Here is a 16,738-nt window from a genome sequence, read left to right as displayed (position 1 = left end):
GACCCAACCCGTCGAGTCAACCCCTGGCTCGTCGAGCTTCCTGGCTACTCATGGTCGCGACTCATCCCATCAACTCGTTGAGTTTCTCCTTGGACTCTTCGAGTTCAACCACGCAGAATCGGGACAATCCACCTCGACTCGTCGAGTCCCTTCCTGGACTCACCGAGTCCCTTAGTCTGATGAGCTAACTTAATGGGTTAAGCCCGTATACTTCAAATCCCAACTCCAAACTTCGAATACACCCTAGAAATGACCTTAGAAGGGGAAAGTTTCCAACTTTACCCTATAATACCCTTGCTTGAAGGATTTTACTCAAACCCTAACTCTTAAGGACCTAGATCTTGGTCTACAAATCACCCACACACCACACCAATGCATCCAACATAGATCTGGACCCAAACATTGCATAACCCTGCAAAGCTCCTGCCTTTGTCCTTCCATACATGGCCTTTTGAGCTATAAAGGCCAAAAGATTACTCTATTGCTTGCTTGGGGACTCCCATGGCATAAAGTATGCACCTTTATGCCATAATAGTCCTTAATGGTTCTAGATCTGAAACATAAGCCTTTGGGACGACCATTTCTCACATGCTAGGGTTCTTGGACCAAAAAAAACCCTCATAAAGTGACCAAGAAGCGATCTATCAAGTTAAAGGTCAAGGTGGAAACTTGATTACCAGAAAATGACGAGGATAGGGTGTTGCTTCAAGATCTACACTTCCTCTCTTGAATCCCAAAGGTTTCGCCTTCTTCTTCAAGCTTCAAGGTACTCAAGAACACTCATAAATGACTCACAAGCTCATAGAAAGCAATAGGGTTTCGTGGGTTAGGGTTTGGACAGTGGGGGATGAAAGGTGGAGAATAAGATGCTTAAATAGGGGACTAAAGCTTGAATTTAGGGTTTCCCAAACCCAGACCAACTCGCCGACTTGGTCCTCCAACTCGCCGAGTAGGTCACTTAACCCGCGTTACAAAACTCACTCCTACTCGTTGAGTCATCCCTCTGGACTCGACGAGTAGACTTCTTGACTTGAGATTTTCCTTTCTTGTTTAGGTTTTATGAATTTAGGGTTTTACATAATTTTTATTTTGGTTATAATAGAAGTTTATATTTGTATTGTTCAATGTATATTCAATAACTGTGATCACTGATTTACGTCGCGCACCTCAGCGTTTCCGCCGGCAGCCAGGGGTGTGACAACATGCCTCCAAAATTTGCTAGATCTTGAGTAACCCAGAACTCGTATGCAGGGTTGTCTTCTTGTTTTGCTACATCTCCAGTGCCAACACAAAGAGTTTGACACCTCATAGAATTGGTACCATTTGTGCTTTCCAAAGTAGAAAATTTGTGCGAGTAAGCTTGCAAGTTATTGATGTAGCTATTTTTAAAGAATTGATGAGTGTGGGGGTAGTCATGATGATTGACGAACTACAAAAGAATGGAATTAAAAACCCCTGAGATCAAGCTTTGATACCAAGATAAAAAAAAAATTTGAATTGGCTTGACAACTCTCGCAGTTCTATTTATATATAGATCACAACTACTACAGATAGATCCTAAAGAATATGATCTGGAGTTATACAACAACTACTGGATATATATATATATATATATATATATATATATATATATATATATATATATATATAAGTTGATGTAGTTATCTATTTATCATTTGACTTTCTCGGATAATCCTTCTATTTACATTTCGGATGCAACGAGTGAAAATGATCGAATATAAGAAAGGTTAAACTTCTTTCCTAGAATTATTCCCACAATTACGATATGTTACATAAATATCGGGGGAAAGACGGTTAGTTGAAACTGAAGATGAATGGATGGATTTGTAAGCGTGGAGGGTCTGAAAATCAAATGTTTACAGGAGGCGGGAGTCTTTTTCATCAATGTTTTCCCACCACTACTGCTTTTAGATTATACTAGGCGAATGTCCACGCGTTGCGCAGAAACACCTATATAATTGAAGTCTTTACAAATATATGTTTTTTTTAATATAGCAATAACGTTGTTAAATTTGATATAATAATTCGTATACTAAATTGATATAATATATTGATTATTTTGAATTATATAATAATATATACATCTATTATAACGGTATAATCTCAATCGTTTGAATGACTTCTATCCGCGAGTTACACATGAATAAAATTAAATATAATCTATGGTTTAATGTTATCTATAGTTATCATTATTGTTAATTAATTTTTTAAAATTAATTTTCTTAATGTTTTAATTTCTATCATTATAATTATTTAAAACATCAAACATTGTTTTTTTATTTTAAAGGTAACAATATAATCATTTATATAAATTATTTTTAACTATTGTTATTGTAAGTTATTTTAAGCTATTTATTTGAAAACTTTTAACGATTATAAAAATATCTTTAGGAAATAGTTTAGTTAAATTGAGATTACAATTTAGTTTTGCAATTATCACTACATTTTATCACTTTTAACTATTTACAAAACATTCTTTGGTTTTTTTAGTGAGTTTTTTTAAGTGGAACTGAAATTTATATTTAAATTAACAATTTTAGTATTTTGTCCAAACTGTTCAAAAGTTATAGCTTTAAACTGATAATGATTTACATACAACAACATATTAAATCTATAAAATAAGTATAATATGTTAAAAGTTAAAGACATAACTTTATAACTAGAAGTAAATATATTATTTTAAAAATAAAATTTAGTATATTTATGATTACACTTTAGGTTTGATATTTATTTAACCTTATTAACCAACTTATAATCATTTTTAGAAACACTGCAACTAATCACCTTTTGATTATTTACAAAATATTCTTTGGGTTGTTTAAGTTTAACTAAAATTTATATTTAAGTTGTATCTTTAAAAATTAAAATATTTTATACAAATTGTTCCAAAATTGTATCTTTAAAATGATAATGATTTACATCCAACAATATATTAAAACTAATAAATTAAGTATAATATGTTAAAAGTTAAAAAAAAAAAACATAACTTTATAAGTAGAACTAAAGATATTATTTTAATATTGAAATTTACTTTATATATGATTACACTTTAAGTTTGATATTTATTTAACCTTATTAACCAACTTATAATTATTATTAGAAAGAAATTGAAAAGTAATGGGAGTTTCAAATGAATGTGGTGAAAAAAAAATGTTTCATTTATAATATAGTATGATAATAATTGATAAGTTGTAGAAATGGTCCCTTTGATTTGGTCAACTTCACAATTTCAATCCAACTTTTGAATAATTAATAGTTTGCATCTTTGTGGTTTTTAAATTTTACAATTTTGGTCCTTATTTAATGTACAGTAACTATTTTGCCCTTTATAATATCTTTTTTATTTTTCAACTTTAAGTCTTTACTTATTTACATTTTTAGTAATATAACTAAAAGAGGCCCTTGTTTTCTTTACAAAAGCAAATTATAGCATTCAATACTTTGTTGGTCACTATATTATCTTCGACAAATACATATGTATGTACCAATGTCTTGTATTTCTTTTACCAAATTATGCAAGGAATTGATTTTTGATACAAATTTACTTATCTAAGCATACACAAATTTACTCATAACTTGTTGGACATGCCATTTTCCATTTTAAAATTTAGAAAATGTGTTCGAATAAATATTTTGTATTTTCTACAGGTTTCATTTTCCAAATTTTGTATGTGTATATAAGTATATATACATGTACTTGTGTGTATTTGTACATTTGTCTATATGTGTATGTGTATATCTTTAGGTGTATATGTGTGTGCGGTGGGGTGGGTTGATGGATCGGTGTGTGGATCATGGTGGGTGTGGGGATGTAAGAGGTTGGGTGGGTGTATTTATCTTATACTTTTTATATCTTATACTATAATATAAAACATATTAGTTATATTTTGAATTTTAAAAGAGAAGTTACAAAACTTTTTGTACAATTCAGTTATGCATAAGTAAATAATTAATAGTTGTTAAAAGTTTGAATACTTGAATTAATGAATGTTATTAAAAAATTCAATTTAGAACAAACTGACAATTTTAAAATATTAAATTCGTGTATATCAATTAATTTACGTTTTTTTTAAGTAGACATTGATAAACATAAATATTTTATTTGAAGGTTATAATTTTTTTATTACATAATAACTAATAATAAAATTTAATAATTATTACGCTGCAAAAAAACTATTCGCAAAAATAGTTATTAATCATTGCCGCTTTGCACGGGCACACATCTTGTGTTTAAAAAATAAAAATAAAAATGTGTAGAAACAATATGCACCTGTTTTTCAAGTAACTTTCAATTTAAAAATTTAGAAAAATCTTTTTTTTTTTAATGAAAATTTTTAGAGATAATATTTTTATTAATGACATTGAATCTACCTGTGTCTTAGACAGGAACTTGAACTCTCAACATTAAAAAGGAAAAATAACACTTAATACCTATGAGCTAAAGACCTTTCGATTGATAATGCCGAAAAAATTCTTTTAGAAATTTTTCTAAAAATAAAGGATTTTTCCACAACCAAACAACCCAAAATATTACAAATGTATCTTCAATCGTTATCTTCTTCTTCCTTCACCATCTAAAAGTTAATCGAGCACCAGACTTCCACTCCTGTAAAAACACATGTAATTCATGATAAAAGTCATAACTTAGGAGAAGATATCCGCAGTTTTCCGATGAGTCATTTGGGTGCATAAAATCTTTGATCCGTTCCCTACACAATTTTCCCAAATTGCCCTCGAGATTAAGATTAGAACACATACGAACGTCTAGAGATTCAAGGTGAGGGCAGCCGATAAGAATGGCCTCGAGTCCATCATTTGTCATATTACTACCACAAAGATCCAAATGGCGTAACTCGGGCATGTAATTTGCAACCGCAAGGGCATGATCGTCATTGTGTGACCATTGGAATACTTTGTTCACTGTGAAAGACTTTAGTTGAGGGCAATTCCGTCCAATAACCTCAATGTCTTTTACGTTGATGAAGCCCAGAGAAATGTGAAGCTCCTCCAATTGTGGAAACCTTTTGGGTGCACGAGTCAACCAATAGGCCTTGCCATGTAAGTACGTAAGAGAAACACGTTTCAACTTACTTGATCTGTTCACAAGTCACCATTGGAGCCACAGAAAAGCAAGCAACAAAATTTCAGTAATCAATGAGAAAAGGGAATGAGTATGAAATTGAATATCGATGGGAAAAGGGAAGAAATCTACCGTAGAAATATGTAATCAATGAGATCATCGTTGCCAAATCCTGAGATACTGATATCGATCAATTCCCCACAGCTGAGATCGATTGCCTTCTTAGTCAGCCTCTCGAGATCGAGATGTTCTTCCACATCATTATCGGATTTCTGAACATCAATCACTTTCCACATCGCCGGATCTTTGCAAATTCTCCGCCAAGTTGTGCACACTCTCCATGCATTGTTGAGTATCTCTTTAGGACCCAATCGTTGAAGTATATTTGCCATCACTTCGTCGGGCATTTCCATCCAATTTGGAGGATCTTCCATTGCCGATGACGACACTACCAGCATGAAATCCGATGAGTTTTACTTCCATATTTATTTTTTATCTTTCTCAGTTAAATGACGTGTTTTTCTTTCGGTAAATGTGAAATACAAAAATTGATCCAGTACTTTTGAGTATTCTATAATAAAGTCCTTTGAGAAAAAGCAAATTGCAATTGTATAACTGAAAACTATGTATGTAAAGACTTATCGTGAAATTGATACCTGACATTTGAGGTTGTGTGTGAGTGACACACGAGAAGCACCATTTCATTTTGTTGCAAAGGTTCTTGAAAGTATACATTCCTCTAAAGAGAAGAGATGAGTTTGTTGATAATTAGGAACCATGGTTAACATACACACATGTTTACAAATTTAAGTGTAGCACATTAATATAAGAAATACCATACAACAAACATAATTCATCTTGAATTTTGTGTCATTTGTGTAAGGAATACATGACAAGGTTTAAACCTAGATATTCTTATTTAACTCCCTGAAACTTTATAAATTAGATCACAATAAAACATATAATAGTGGAAATAACAACATACTGAAAGAATTTCAAATAACAAGAAGCAACTCTAGATGTTATGTTTTTTCTTCAAAGCATTATGTATTATAATGATTTTTATAAGATGTTCCTTAAGTATGTACATTAGTACATACATAGGAAAAATGACTTACGAACCCAACGAACTTTTCAAACCATTCAAAAAAACATTTTATTAAAGTCAAAGAAGAGAAACAGATGACGTGGTTTATTACCATATCGGAAAATAACTTGTGATACCAACGAAATTTCCAAACCGTTTAAAAAATTTTAAATTGACAACATTATTGGAGTTTTTTGAACAGTTTGAAAACTTGGTTGGGTTCTTTTTAGACAAAATGTTAAATTTCTTTGGGTTTTTTAGAAAAGATAAAATATGATTGAGATTTTTTGAACGGTTTGAAAATTTAGTTGGCTTTTAAGTCATTTTCCCTACATACATATGAAACCTATCGACCTCTTTTGTTTCGTGGCTTATGAACGAAGGGTTGTTTTGATTCGTTTAATCTAACTATAAAGAATTATTCCATCTACGTAACTTAAGTAATAATATTGAATGTTACCTTAGATTTTAGCCGGAATCTTTCTACCACTTTTTACTACAGCCGGCCTCTACTCTTTCACGACTGTTCCTTTTTTTGGTGTGTATATGATCGATATGCGCTTCTATTTATTCCTTACATATAGCGTGGTGGGTTGGCTGAAGTATCGACGGAATTTGATGAGGATTAAAATATTAAGAATCCCGTTTCCTTAGGAAACGATGGGAACTCAAATTGAATCTCTATCTGATTTTCTTTCTTTGAAACTTTTAAACAAATTCTGTTTGGCCCCTCTCAGTTTTTAACTCATCAATATACCCCCCTCTACAGCTACTATTAATAGATGTATTTTGTACGAATTTGCAAGAAATTGTCAAAACAATAGAGCAATAAAATCGGAAAAACCAACGACCATTATCCAGTGAGACCTCCCACCACATGAAACACAAATTTGAAACAAAGGCTAGCTAACCAAGGAGGCTGGTCTTTCAGAAATAAGGAAAAAAAAAAAAAAAAAAAAAAAAGAGGGGGAAAATTCTTTCCAAATTCACCCCTCTCTTCCATTCCTCTTGTTACCCTTTCTCATATATCATCATCATATGGTAAATGTGTCTTTATGATATGAGTAAATTTAAAGACAAAAGACCTCCACAATTACTCGCAACATCAACACCACAACAACAACATTCCTACGATGATGCCGCATTAGAAGGCGTCGCAGCAAATGTCAAATTACTTTTAAAATTGATTCAAGATCACAAGGAGGCCTGCAAAACTCAAAGAAACGATGGCAGACGGATGTTGAGGGTGGCCGGAATGATGACCATTCTCGAAATGGTCCGAACCCGGATCCAAAATTGTCAGTCCTTCGGAACCAAACGGTCTGATGGGCTCGGACCGTTTGGGTTGAGCCCAGCTCAAAGCCCAAAGGAAAAACAACGGTCAACAGACCTGTTGACCGTTGATGAACAAGAGAAGCTAAAGAGAGAGCATAGTGCGAGTTTAGCCGCACGTAAAAGTTTAGAGATTATGTGTTCAGGTTTGGGGAAAGAAAAGGAGATAATGATGGGGGAGTTAGCGAAAAAAGCACACGAGTTATCCGAAATGGAAGAACATATAAACGATTTAAAAGCGCAAAATGAGACATTATTGGAAAAAGTTTCACAATGTGCGGAAATGCATAAACATGATGAGAAAAAGCAGCTTTTGGAATCGCTTGATGGGTATCGATTAATGAAAAGGAAGATGAGCGAAGTGCACGAGGAGAATATGGCGATGCAGGCTACAATGGAGGAAATGGGAACAAAAGTTAGTGCAAGTCTAGACAAAATTCGAAACTATAGACAACATTTAAACAATGATAGTGAAGAAATTGTCGATATTGAAGAGGGGATTTTGGAATTAGAGCATATATTCAAGTGTTTTGAAAAGAATTTAAGTAAAACTGCTCATTCTTAGGTTAGAAAACCAGATATACAGTTATAGAAGATACAAAAAGAAAGGAATCTGTATAGGAATGATCAGTTTTGTAGCATGTGTACTAACCTTTTTATAAAATGTAAAATATTCTCTTCTTTGTGACTTAGTATATTTAGTAAATATGGAGTTTTATTTTAAGTGAATAAAAAAATGATTGGATCGAAAGGTAAAAATGAAAAGGAGAAGTTTTCCACTTATGTTTGTAACCCTTTGCAAATTAGTATTTATATTTTTTGGTTGTTGTCTGGAGAAGATGACTAGAGGCTCGTCAAAAATGTTCGGGTTGATGGATCTCGGAAATATATAGACCGACTATTGGTCAAAATGATAATTTGCGAACTCGGTTGAATGGTAAATCAAATACAGAGAAGTTACTCATAATTCATTAGCCTAAAAGATCAATATGCTAAATTCAAGATGCTTCTATATCTTTGTTTTAAACATTATAGGTTTAATTTTCTGCTTATTAGTGAATAATAGAAAATTTAATCCAATTATAAATTATAATATTGTATGATCAATTTTTTTATAATTAAAATATTATATTTAGAAAAGTAGTTACATGAAATAGAATGAAATCATATTCATCAAATAACTTTTGAATCTTTATTTATGTTTAAGGAATTTTAGTTTAATTTCGAGTATATAATTGAATATTTATTTTTTTATTTTAATATATAACATAATGGTATTTTGACTTTTTATTTCTTCCAAAGATTATATTCACCTCTAAAAATTATATAATAAACAAATTACATTTAACTTTTATTTTTGGGTTAATGACTTATAAGAAACATATATTTTATCACCAGTAGGCATTTAGTTAGAGCTAAAAAATCGCCCCAATCTGTCAATCCAATATTAGCAGGTTGGATTGAGATTTTCAACCCATTTAAGTTAAATGGGTTAACTTATCTAACTCGTTTAGTTAAATAGGTTGGGTTGGGTAAAAATTATCAACTCGTTTTCAACCCGTCAACCCGTTCAACTTATATATATATATATATATATATATATATATATATATATATATATATATATATATATATATAAAAGTTAATAATTATTTAAATATTATCATTTATTAATCAAAATATTAATTTATAAATTATAATGTTGTATTATTATTTATGTTTTATAAAAATTCAATCTTAACTTCCATCCTTTTTTAACACTCAATACTAGGTACTCTCCAAAATCACTTTGAAATTAAGCATTTTTAATGTTATGTGAACAATTTATTAGTATTTATGAATTGAGATTGTGTTTTTGTCATACTTATGAAGTTTTATTAATGTATGAAACTAAATTAAATGGTATATTATTTAGTTAATTAATTTATTTATTTGATTTTAAATGGGTTAACCTAAGTTTAACTCGTTTATTTAATAGGTTCGGTCGGAAACTACATAAACATATCAACCTGGTGACAACCTATTTATCTAAAAGGTTGGGTTGGGTGGAAATATCAACCCATTTAAATAAACAAGTTGGGTTGGGTTAAAATTTTCAACCTAATTATTAAATGTGTTGAACCTGAACCCAATCCATTTCGACTCATTGCTAGCTCTATATTTAATCGTTTATATTTTTTATGTACATATATAAGTATTAAACTTGTTTGGGTTGATAAAAAAAACTTATATGACCTGTTAGCATATGTTTTTGTTGATTTAACATCATATGTGACATATTTAGACCTGAAAATATTGCCCCTTAACTATGTTACTGGAGACATGGAATTTGTGCCATATCATGAGTGTAAATATCGATCTAATTCATGCATAGAGAAAAATGACATTTGTTGCTATTGTCGCCTCACATCTCGAATTCGTACCTCTAAGATTGATGGTCACCGGTGTCTATTATCTTCATTTCCTCCGTAGCAACTTGAAACTTTTGTGGAGTGGCATGTTGAGACAAGAAGGTATGACTGTTTCTGACTATTACACGAAACTTAGAAGTATTTGGGACGAAATTCAGTCCATCATTCAAATCCCCACCTGCCAAGGATGTAAATGCCATCTCAACAAAGAGATGATTAATTTAAGAGAAAAGGAACGATTATATGACTTAATTATGGGTCTCAATTAGGAGTTCAATGTTGTTAAAACCCAAATCCTGAGTAGCAGGTCGGTTCCCACTTTGGGGAATGTATATCATGTTGGAGGAAATAGGGTTTGTGTTGGAGATCAGGATACCCCTTGGATCGTGTGAGCACTTTCTGAACTGATATGTCTACCTTATGTCTGGGTTGCAAGAAATTCAGCCTAGGATAATCTAAGAGGACACTTACAAATCTAGCTAGGCACAGAAAATGTAACCCAAATTGCAAGAAAGATTATATGTTCCTTTAGAGAAAAAGAGAGCTAATAATTTTCATGTTTCTCTTCTAAAAAAGAAGAGTCATTTATATAATAAAGGAGATTAGAGTTTCTCTTATGGTTGTCCGTCATGGCTCTGCCCCTTTCGAAACCCCAGACCCCCGACTTGTTGTCGAACCGGCTTCTAATTTGATCTTATACATGCGTGCACTTCACACAAACTCGTAGATATATTAGAGTGCAAATTGTGAAGCCCCTTAGCTCATATGTTAGTTCCAATTACATAAAATGACATGGTGACACTAAAATCACCAGCATGTCATCTTGTTAGTCAAGATGGACATCAAAGAATCATTGGACCTACTTGTAGCACCAACAGTGAGTCATTTGCATTTCAAACCACATGAAGAGGAGACACACGACAATCTAGAAAATCTGCGTCTCAATCAAAATGAGTTGATCGTGGGAAGGGATCAAAATTCGATCACCGTTGGTGCTCTCACTGGAATCAGGGTACATCATTGATGAATGTTTTGAATTGGTTGGTTATCCTGAATGGTAGAACACAAAGTCCACCACTGGGAAAACTCAACTAGTAAAGAAAAAGGTCCAAGCGCATGTTACGACTGTCACGGAGGAAACAAGTTCACCGGTGATCACTAGAGAAGAGTATAACAGCCTCTTGAAGATGATACGGCCAACCAAACCTTTTGATAACACACCAAAAACCAACATGACCGGTAAGAATATTCTGAAAGCATACATGATTGTTAAGAACAAAACACAAAATTCTTAGGCCATCAACTCGGGAGCCAGTGAACACATCACTCCTCACAAACATTGGTTAAAAACAATTAAAAATAGAGAAAATGCTTCTATGACTATTCCTAATGTTCAATCATTACCGTTTGAACATGTAGGAAATGTCTAATTTCCAATTGGATTCAATCTAAAGGATGCTTTAAATGGTCTTAATTTTAAATGTAAGTTAATATATGTAAGTCGGCTAACTCATGTCCTAAAGTGTTCTTTAACCTTATTTTTGGATTCATGTCTAATATAGGACTTACATTCGAGGAATCTGATTGGGATGGGTAAAAAACAAGATTGCTTATACTATTTGGAACCATCCAAAAGAGATAGGGTGGCAATGGCAGTTTTGAGTAAGCAAATTATTTAGCACAAAAGATTAGGACATGCATCTGAAGCAATTTTAAAGAAGATACAACAATTAGACGTAGGTAATTGTAAGCAATTTTGTGATTCTTGCAGTCACAACACGGCAGTTACTGGTGCTACTCCGGCTACCCCTCGCTTTCATTCTTTTCTGCAGCAGCAAACCCGCTGTCGCATCCACTCGTACGACCCTTCTTTCTGCTACTTTGGTCAATGTTCACCACCCTGAGGGGGACCTACTATGTGCTCATTTGTGTGTGTGTTCTCATTTAGGTGTGTTTTGTAGTGGTTGTTGCTTGTGGTATACATGGTTGTTGGCCGGAAAACGGAGGAAACCACCATGGTAGTTTTCACCTTACTGTTGCCACCAGCCGCGTTGTTGGATGTTTGGGTGCATGAATTAATGTTTGTATGCGCTTTTCTGCATAAAATAGTGTATTAGGTGCTTGTTACCAGATTTTGAATCGAAAACCACCACCACCGTCGTAAGGTGGTGCCTACCGCCAAGGACCACCGCCGAAAACCACTGCCTGGGGTGACAGTGGGTGGTGCCCAGGTTGTTAAACTCTAATTAATGTAAAAACCTAACCTTAGACATATTTGTCATGTATTTGGGTTGGAAACCCTAACTAAGGTTTAGAAAACCCTAACCTTGGAAACGATAGTTTGGGACTTGTCGGGACCCATGTTTTGGACCGTTGATATGGAATTATGAATGATACCCAACCATATTGTATGATTGACTTATTAGAGTGATGGAATTAATGGAATAAGTCCTTAATGGGTTAAGTGTGGAACACATAACCTTAATTGTCATTATATGTGAAACCCTAATCGTCATTTCATGTCAGGTGGTCACTGTTGCAAGTGACTATGACCTGTGATTGGGTATTGACTCAAGTATCTTCCTGTAGGTGATTGGAAGTGAGTTGAAGTTGGTAGATTCCTTCATTGCTACAGTGGTTATCTACGTACATACCGAGGTGAGTTTCGCCTCATTATACCCATGGGTCAAAGGCACCAATGTCGACCCACTAGTTTTGGTTATATGTAGTAGAGAGATACCTTAGGGACTATATATAGTCATGTAGGATAGACTGAGGACTCTTGATCCAAGATCTCTTACATGTTCCTCGTTTGGTTGTGGTTCTAAAGTAGGATCATTTGTCCGGGTGACTATCTCACCTCTGAGTCTATACGGCCATGCATTCCTTGGATTGATGATATTTAGTATGTTACTATGTTGTAGTGATCTGTTATATCTGTGTTCTGGTATTGAGTATGCTATTATGTTGTAATGATCTGTTAGGTATATGTTCTGGTATTGAGTATGCTACTATATTGTAGTGATATGTTACATATATGTGCTAGTATCGAGTATGCTGCTATGTTACAGTGATCTGTTAGATCTGTCTCCTAGTACTGAGTAAGTTGATTTGTGGTAAGAATCTGTAGAACTGTATGCTATCTGTGCTTGTTGGTTATTGTTTATGGAGTGCCCTTAGGTATTATCTATGGTCATGTAGGATAGCTTGAGAACTCTTGGTCTAGACTTTCTTGCTTGTTCCTTGTTTGGTTGTGGCTCTAGAGTAGGACCATCTATTCAGGCGGCTATATCATCTCTAGTTACTTATGGTTACACATTTTATGGAGGTTAGTTGGTATCAAGGTTGTATGATGTGAGAGGACTAGTAGGCGGTAGTGAGTTGTATGATTTTTGTTTTCTTGTATTATATGTCTACTTGATCCTGATTGTTTATATGTCAACATATTGTGTTTGGTTTGGGTTGAGGTGATCCTGTTTTGTGCGGTAAACCAAGATACCTGGTGCGGGTCGGCTGTAAGCCGTAGGCACGAAGGCTCAGGAGGAGCGGTTTGGGTTGAGGCGGACCAGTGTAAATTGAAGGTCAAAAGACCCAGGGCGTCCAAGATAGACTACAGGTCTGAGAGGCGTACCAGTTAGGCCGAAGGCCCAGAAAACATTCCAGATAGGTTAAAGGCCCGATGAGGTGTTCCAGTCATGTTGAAGGTTCTATGAGCGTTCTGGATAGTCTGTAGGCCAGTACGGCATTCCAGTCAGGCTAAAAGCTTTGTATGCATGTTGTTTGTTATTATGTTTATGTGGTGGTATTTTGGGGAAAACTCACTAAGCTTTATGTTTATCCAGTTGTTTATGGTTTCAGGTAGCATCGGTTATTATTGGAAGGCGAAGGCAGGACTGTATACAGTCATCAGCAACATTGAAGATTTCGCGTTTCTACAATACTCTGATTTTTGATAAATGTAATTCGGAATAAATGATTTTCTTAATTAATGGATTAATAAATTAGGAAGTTTTACCTTAATAAAAATGAAAATCTTTGGTTGTGAAAATGGGATGCTGCATTGTGGATGACCATAGTAGGGGGTTTGGGTTTATCTAATGAGAAACAAACCTGAAGCACTAGAATTTTTTATTTCCTTTTATAACATGGTTAAAACACAATTCGATAAAATAATTAAGAGGATATGAACAAATAATGGTTCTGAATTCCAATTATGACACATGCTTGATTTCTATAAAGAACAAGGAATACTCATGGAAACTTCATTCCCCTAGACACCAGAACAGAACGGTGTTGTTAAAAGAAAACATTGTCATTTGTTGGAAGTAGGTCATCCATTGCGATTCCAAGCATCATTGCCCATCGAATTTTGGGGTGATTGTGTTTTAACTGTAGCCTATATCATAAATAGATTACCCACTAAAGCTCTTAATAGAAAAACTCCATATGAAATACTTCTTGGAAAATTACCCACCTATAACCATCTCAAGGTTTTTGGGTGCCTTACTTACGTCCACGATTGTTGGATTAGTGTCTAAGTCCATAACTATTTTGGTATGTACTTGACCCGATGGTGCATGGTCCTTTTGGGTTGCCTTCACCAAAGCAACTTGATTGGAGAAATGAATAAAGAGAGAGAGGATAATATGATTTATTAATATGTTATAAGAATAATATATTAAAGGAGAAATCATATTTGTTTAATTAATATTGGTCAATAATTAATTAAGAATTAGTTTTGTGATCAAATGTAATTAATTAAACTAGAGGGGCTGATTTGTAATTATGTGATAGTTACAAAATAAGGTAAGGATTATCTTATTTATATGGTGGACGAATTTAAGGTTGGAAAGCCTTAGAATTCGAGGATGATAAGGATTCAAGGATTATCTTATTGGTTGCTTAATGGATAATCAACTAGATAAGGATAATGACTGAAACCCTATCTCTACACCTATATAAACACCCCTAGGGTCATGAATTCGGGTATCCCTTCCAAAGAGGTCCTAGATACGAATTCTAACCTCTCACCTCTTTCTTTATATCTTCTCCACTTGCTTATGGTGTTTGTAAGCCATTAGAGGAGTGACACTTGTGACTCTAAGCATTCCAAAGTCAATACAAGGAGATTTGGGATTGTTATTGCTACATAACAATCAAGGTATGATCTTAAACCTAATTACATGTTAATATGATTACTTGCATGCTAGAATTAGGGTTTATAGTCTTGGATTCAAAGCATGTACAATAGAGAAACCTAGATCCAAGCATTAGGGTTTGTATGAGCACATAGGATGTCTTATGACCAAAACCCATCAGTGGTATCAGAGCCTAGCTTGGTTTCAATTGTATTGATGCATTGTATAACTGGAAAATCGTTTTTTGGGCTTTATGGCTGAGGAACTCGGCGAGTACCACAGTGTACTCGGCGAGTAGACCTCAACTCGGCGAGTACAGTGTGGACTCGGCGAGTTCGAGCGTCAGATAATGCTTATCTCGGGATTTCTTGCTGTTTTTGCATTTGGATAGTTACCTTATCATGTTAGATCAATATAAATCCGATTTTATGATATATATGACTATATTCTTGATCTAATTAAAGATAATTATCAATTAACAAGATAATTGTTTCCTTATAAGATAATTGATTAATTATTTTGAGTAAATTGATAAATTGTTTTGCAAGAAATCATTAAATAAATCAAATATGGATAATTATGTGATTAAATGTTAATTTAAAATTATTTGTTATTTAATCCTTGTTGTTATGAAAGGTTTCATATTTTCCCCTTTAGGTTTTATAGTTTAAATTTGAACCCAAAAGTTTTGAAGTTTTGAAATTTAAATAGTTAAAACCCTAATGTTTTGAAAAAGGTTTCAAAACTTGCCCTCAAGTTTTGGAATTTAAAAGTTGATTAAAGGTTTAATTAGAAATGTTAAATTCTAAAACCCTAGTAATGTTTTGAAAAGTTCAAATCACACCCTTATGGTTTTATTAATTAATTAAGGAGTATAATTAAAGGAGATTTAATAAATCCATAAAGGTTTAGGTTAACCATTTAATTGAATTAAAATTGTAATTGTTAAAGTTAACCATATAGTATTTTAAAAGTATAAAATACACCCTATACTATATATAACATTAAAAGTATAACATTATATATATGTATGAGTAAAATTCAGTCTTACCGTTAGTAGGCCTCATTCACGAAGCTGGTCTATAAGGGGTGTTTAAGGAAATTGCCTATAAAATGGCGATTGAATGGGTATCCACTCTTACCCACCGCACTCTTGACTAGTGAAGGGTCGTTAGCCGAACGGGTAGGATAGGACGAAACCTTCCATTATAAGTATAATGAAATACCAAGTAACTAAATGTTTTTCAAATTCCCAATCTTAGTTACTTAGGCAAAAAGTGAATTGATGCAATTCCATGAAATTACACTTTGTGCCCTTGCGAAGACATTAGTGGAGCGTGTGTGGTTTACCGGCACACTAAATGGTTCTAAGCAAAGGTAGCAAAGGGTGACTCAATGTTTGTCATAGTTCGGTGGAGCGTGTGTGGTTTACCGGCACATCGAATAGGTGATTATAACATGTGAGGGCACCATGTAGTTTGCATGGTTATTCACACCCGCTTTGGGATCCTCGGCATCCCAGTCACAAACAAGAGGGGCATATCGAGATTTAAACATGCCATTGAAATGTTCAATGAATCTCAAAGGATCTAGGAGTTTTCATAGATTTAAAAGTTAAATTTCTTTTTCGTTTTTCATGGTGGAAACTAGTGAATCGTCATTCACTTAC

At 33.6% G+C, this 16,738-nt stretch overlaps 2 protein-coding genes across 2 annotated transcripts; one reads left to right on the top strand and one right to left on the bottom strand.

Annotated features, from left to right (window-relative positions):
• Positions 1-4,588: 4,588 nt before the first annotated feature.
• Positions 4,589-5,535, bottom strand: LOC145006796 (putative F-box/LRR-repeat protein 23). The gene is made up of 2 exons (XM_078965843.1): positions 5,234-5,535; positions 4,589-5,117 (listed from the first exon to the last, which is right to left on the bottom strand). Exons 1-2 carry the CDS (start codon positions 5,533-5,535, stop codon positions 4,589-4,591), a joined length of 831 nt encoding a protein of 276 aa, XP_078821969.1.
• A 1,698-nt stretch (positions 5,536-7,233) lies between these two features.
• Positions 7,234-8,085, top strand: LOC145006795 (uncharacterized). The gene has a single exon (XM_078965842.1). The coding sequence runs from the start codon at positions 7,234-7,236 to the stop codon at positions 8,083-8,085; it is 852 nt and encodes a 283-aa protein (XP_078821968.1).
• Positions 8,086-16,738: the final 8,653 nt, after the last annotated feature.

Source organism: Lactuca saligna, chromosome 7, assembly GCF_052625555.1.
Source record: "Lactuca saligna cultivar CGN05327 chromosome 7, ASM5262555v1, whole genome shotgun sequence".
NCBI classification, from domain to species: Eukaryota; Viridiplantae; Streptophyta; class Magnoliopsida; order Asterales; family Asteraceae; genus Lactuca; species Lactuca saligna.
Note: the sequence above shows the minus strand (reverse complement) of the source record. Positions and strands in the feature narration are given on the sequence as shown.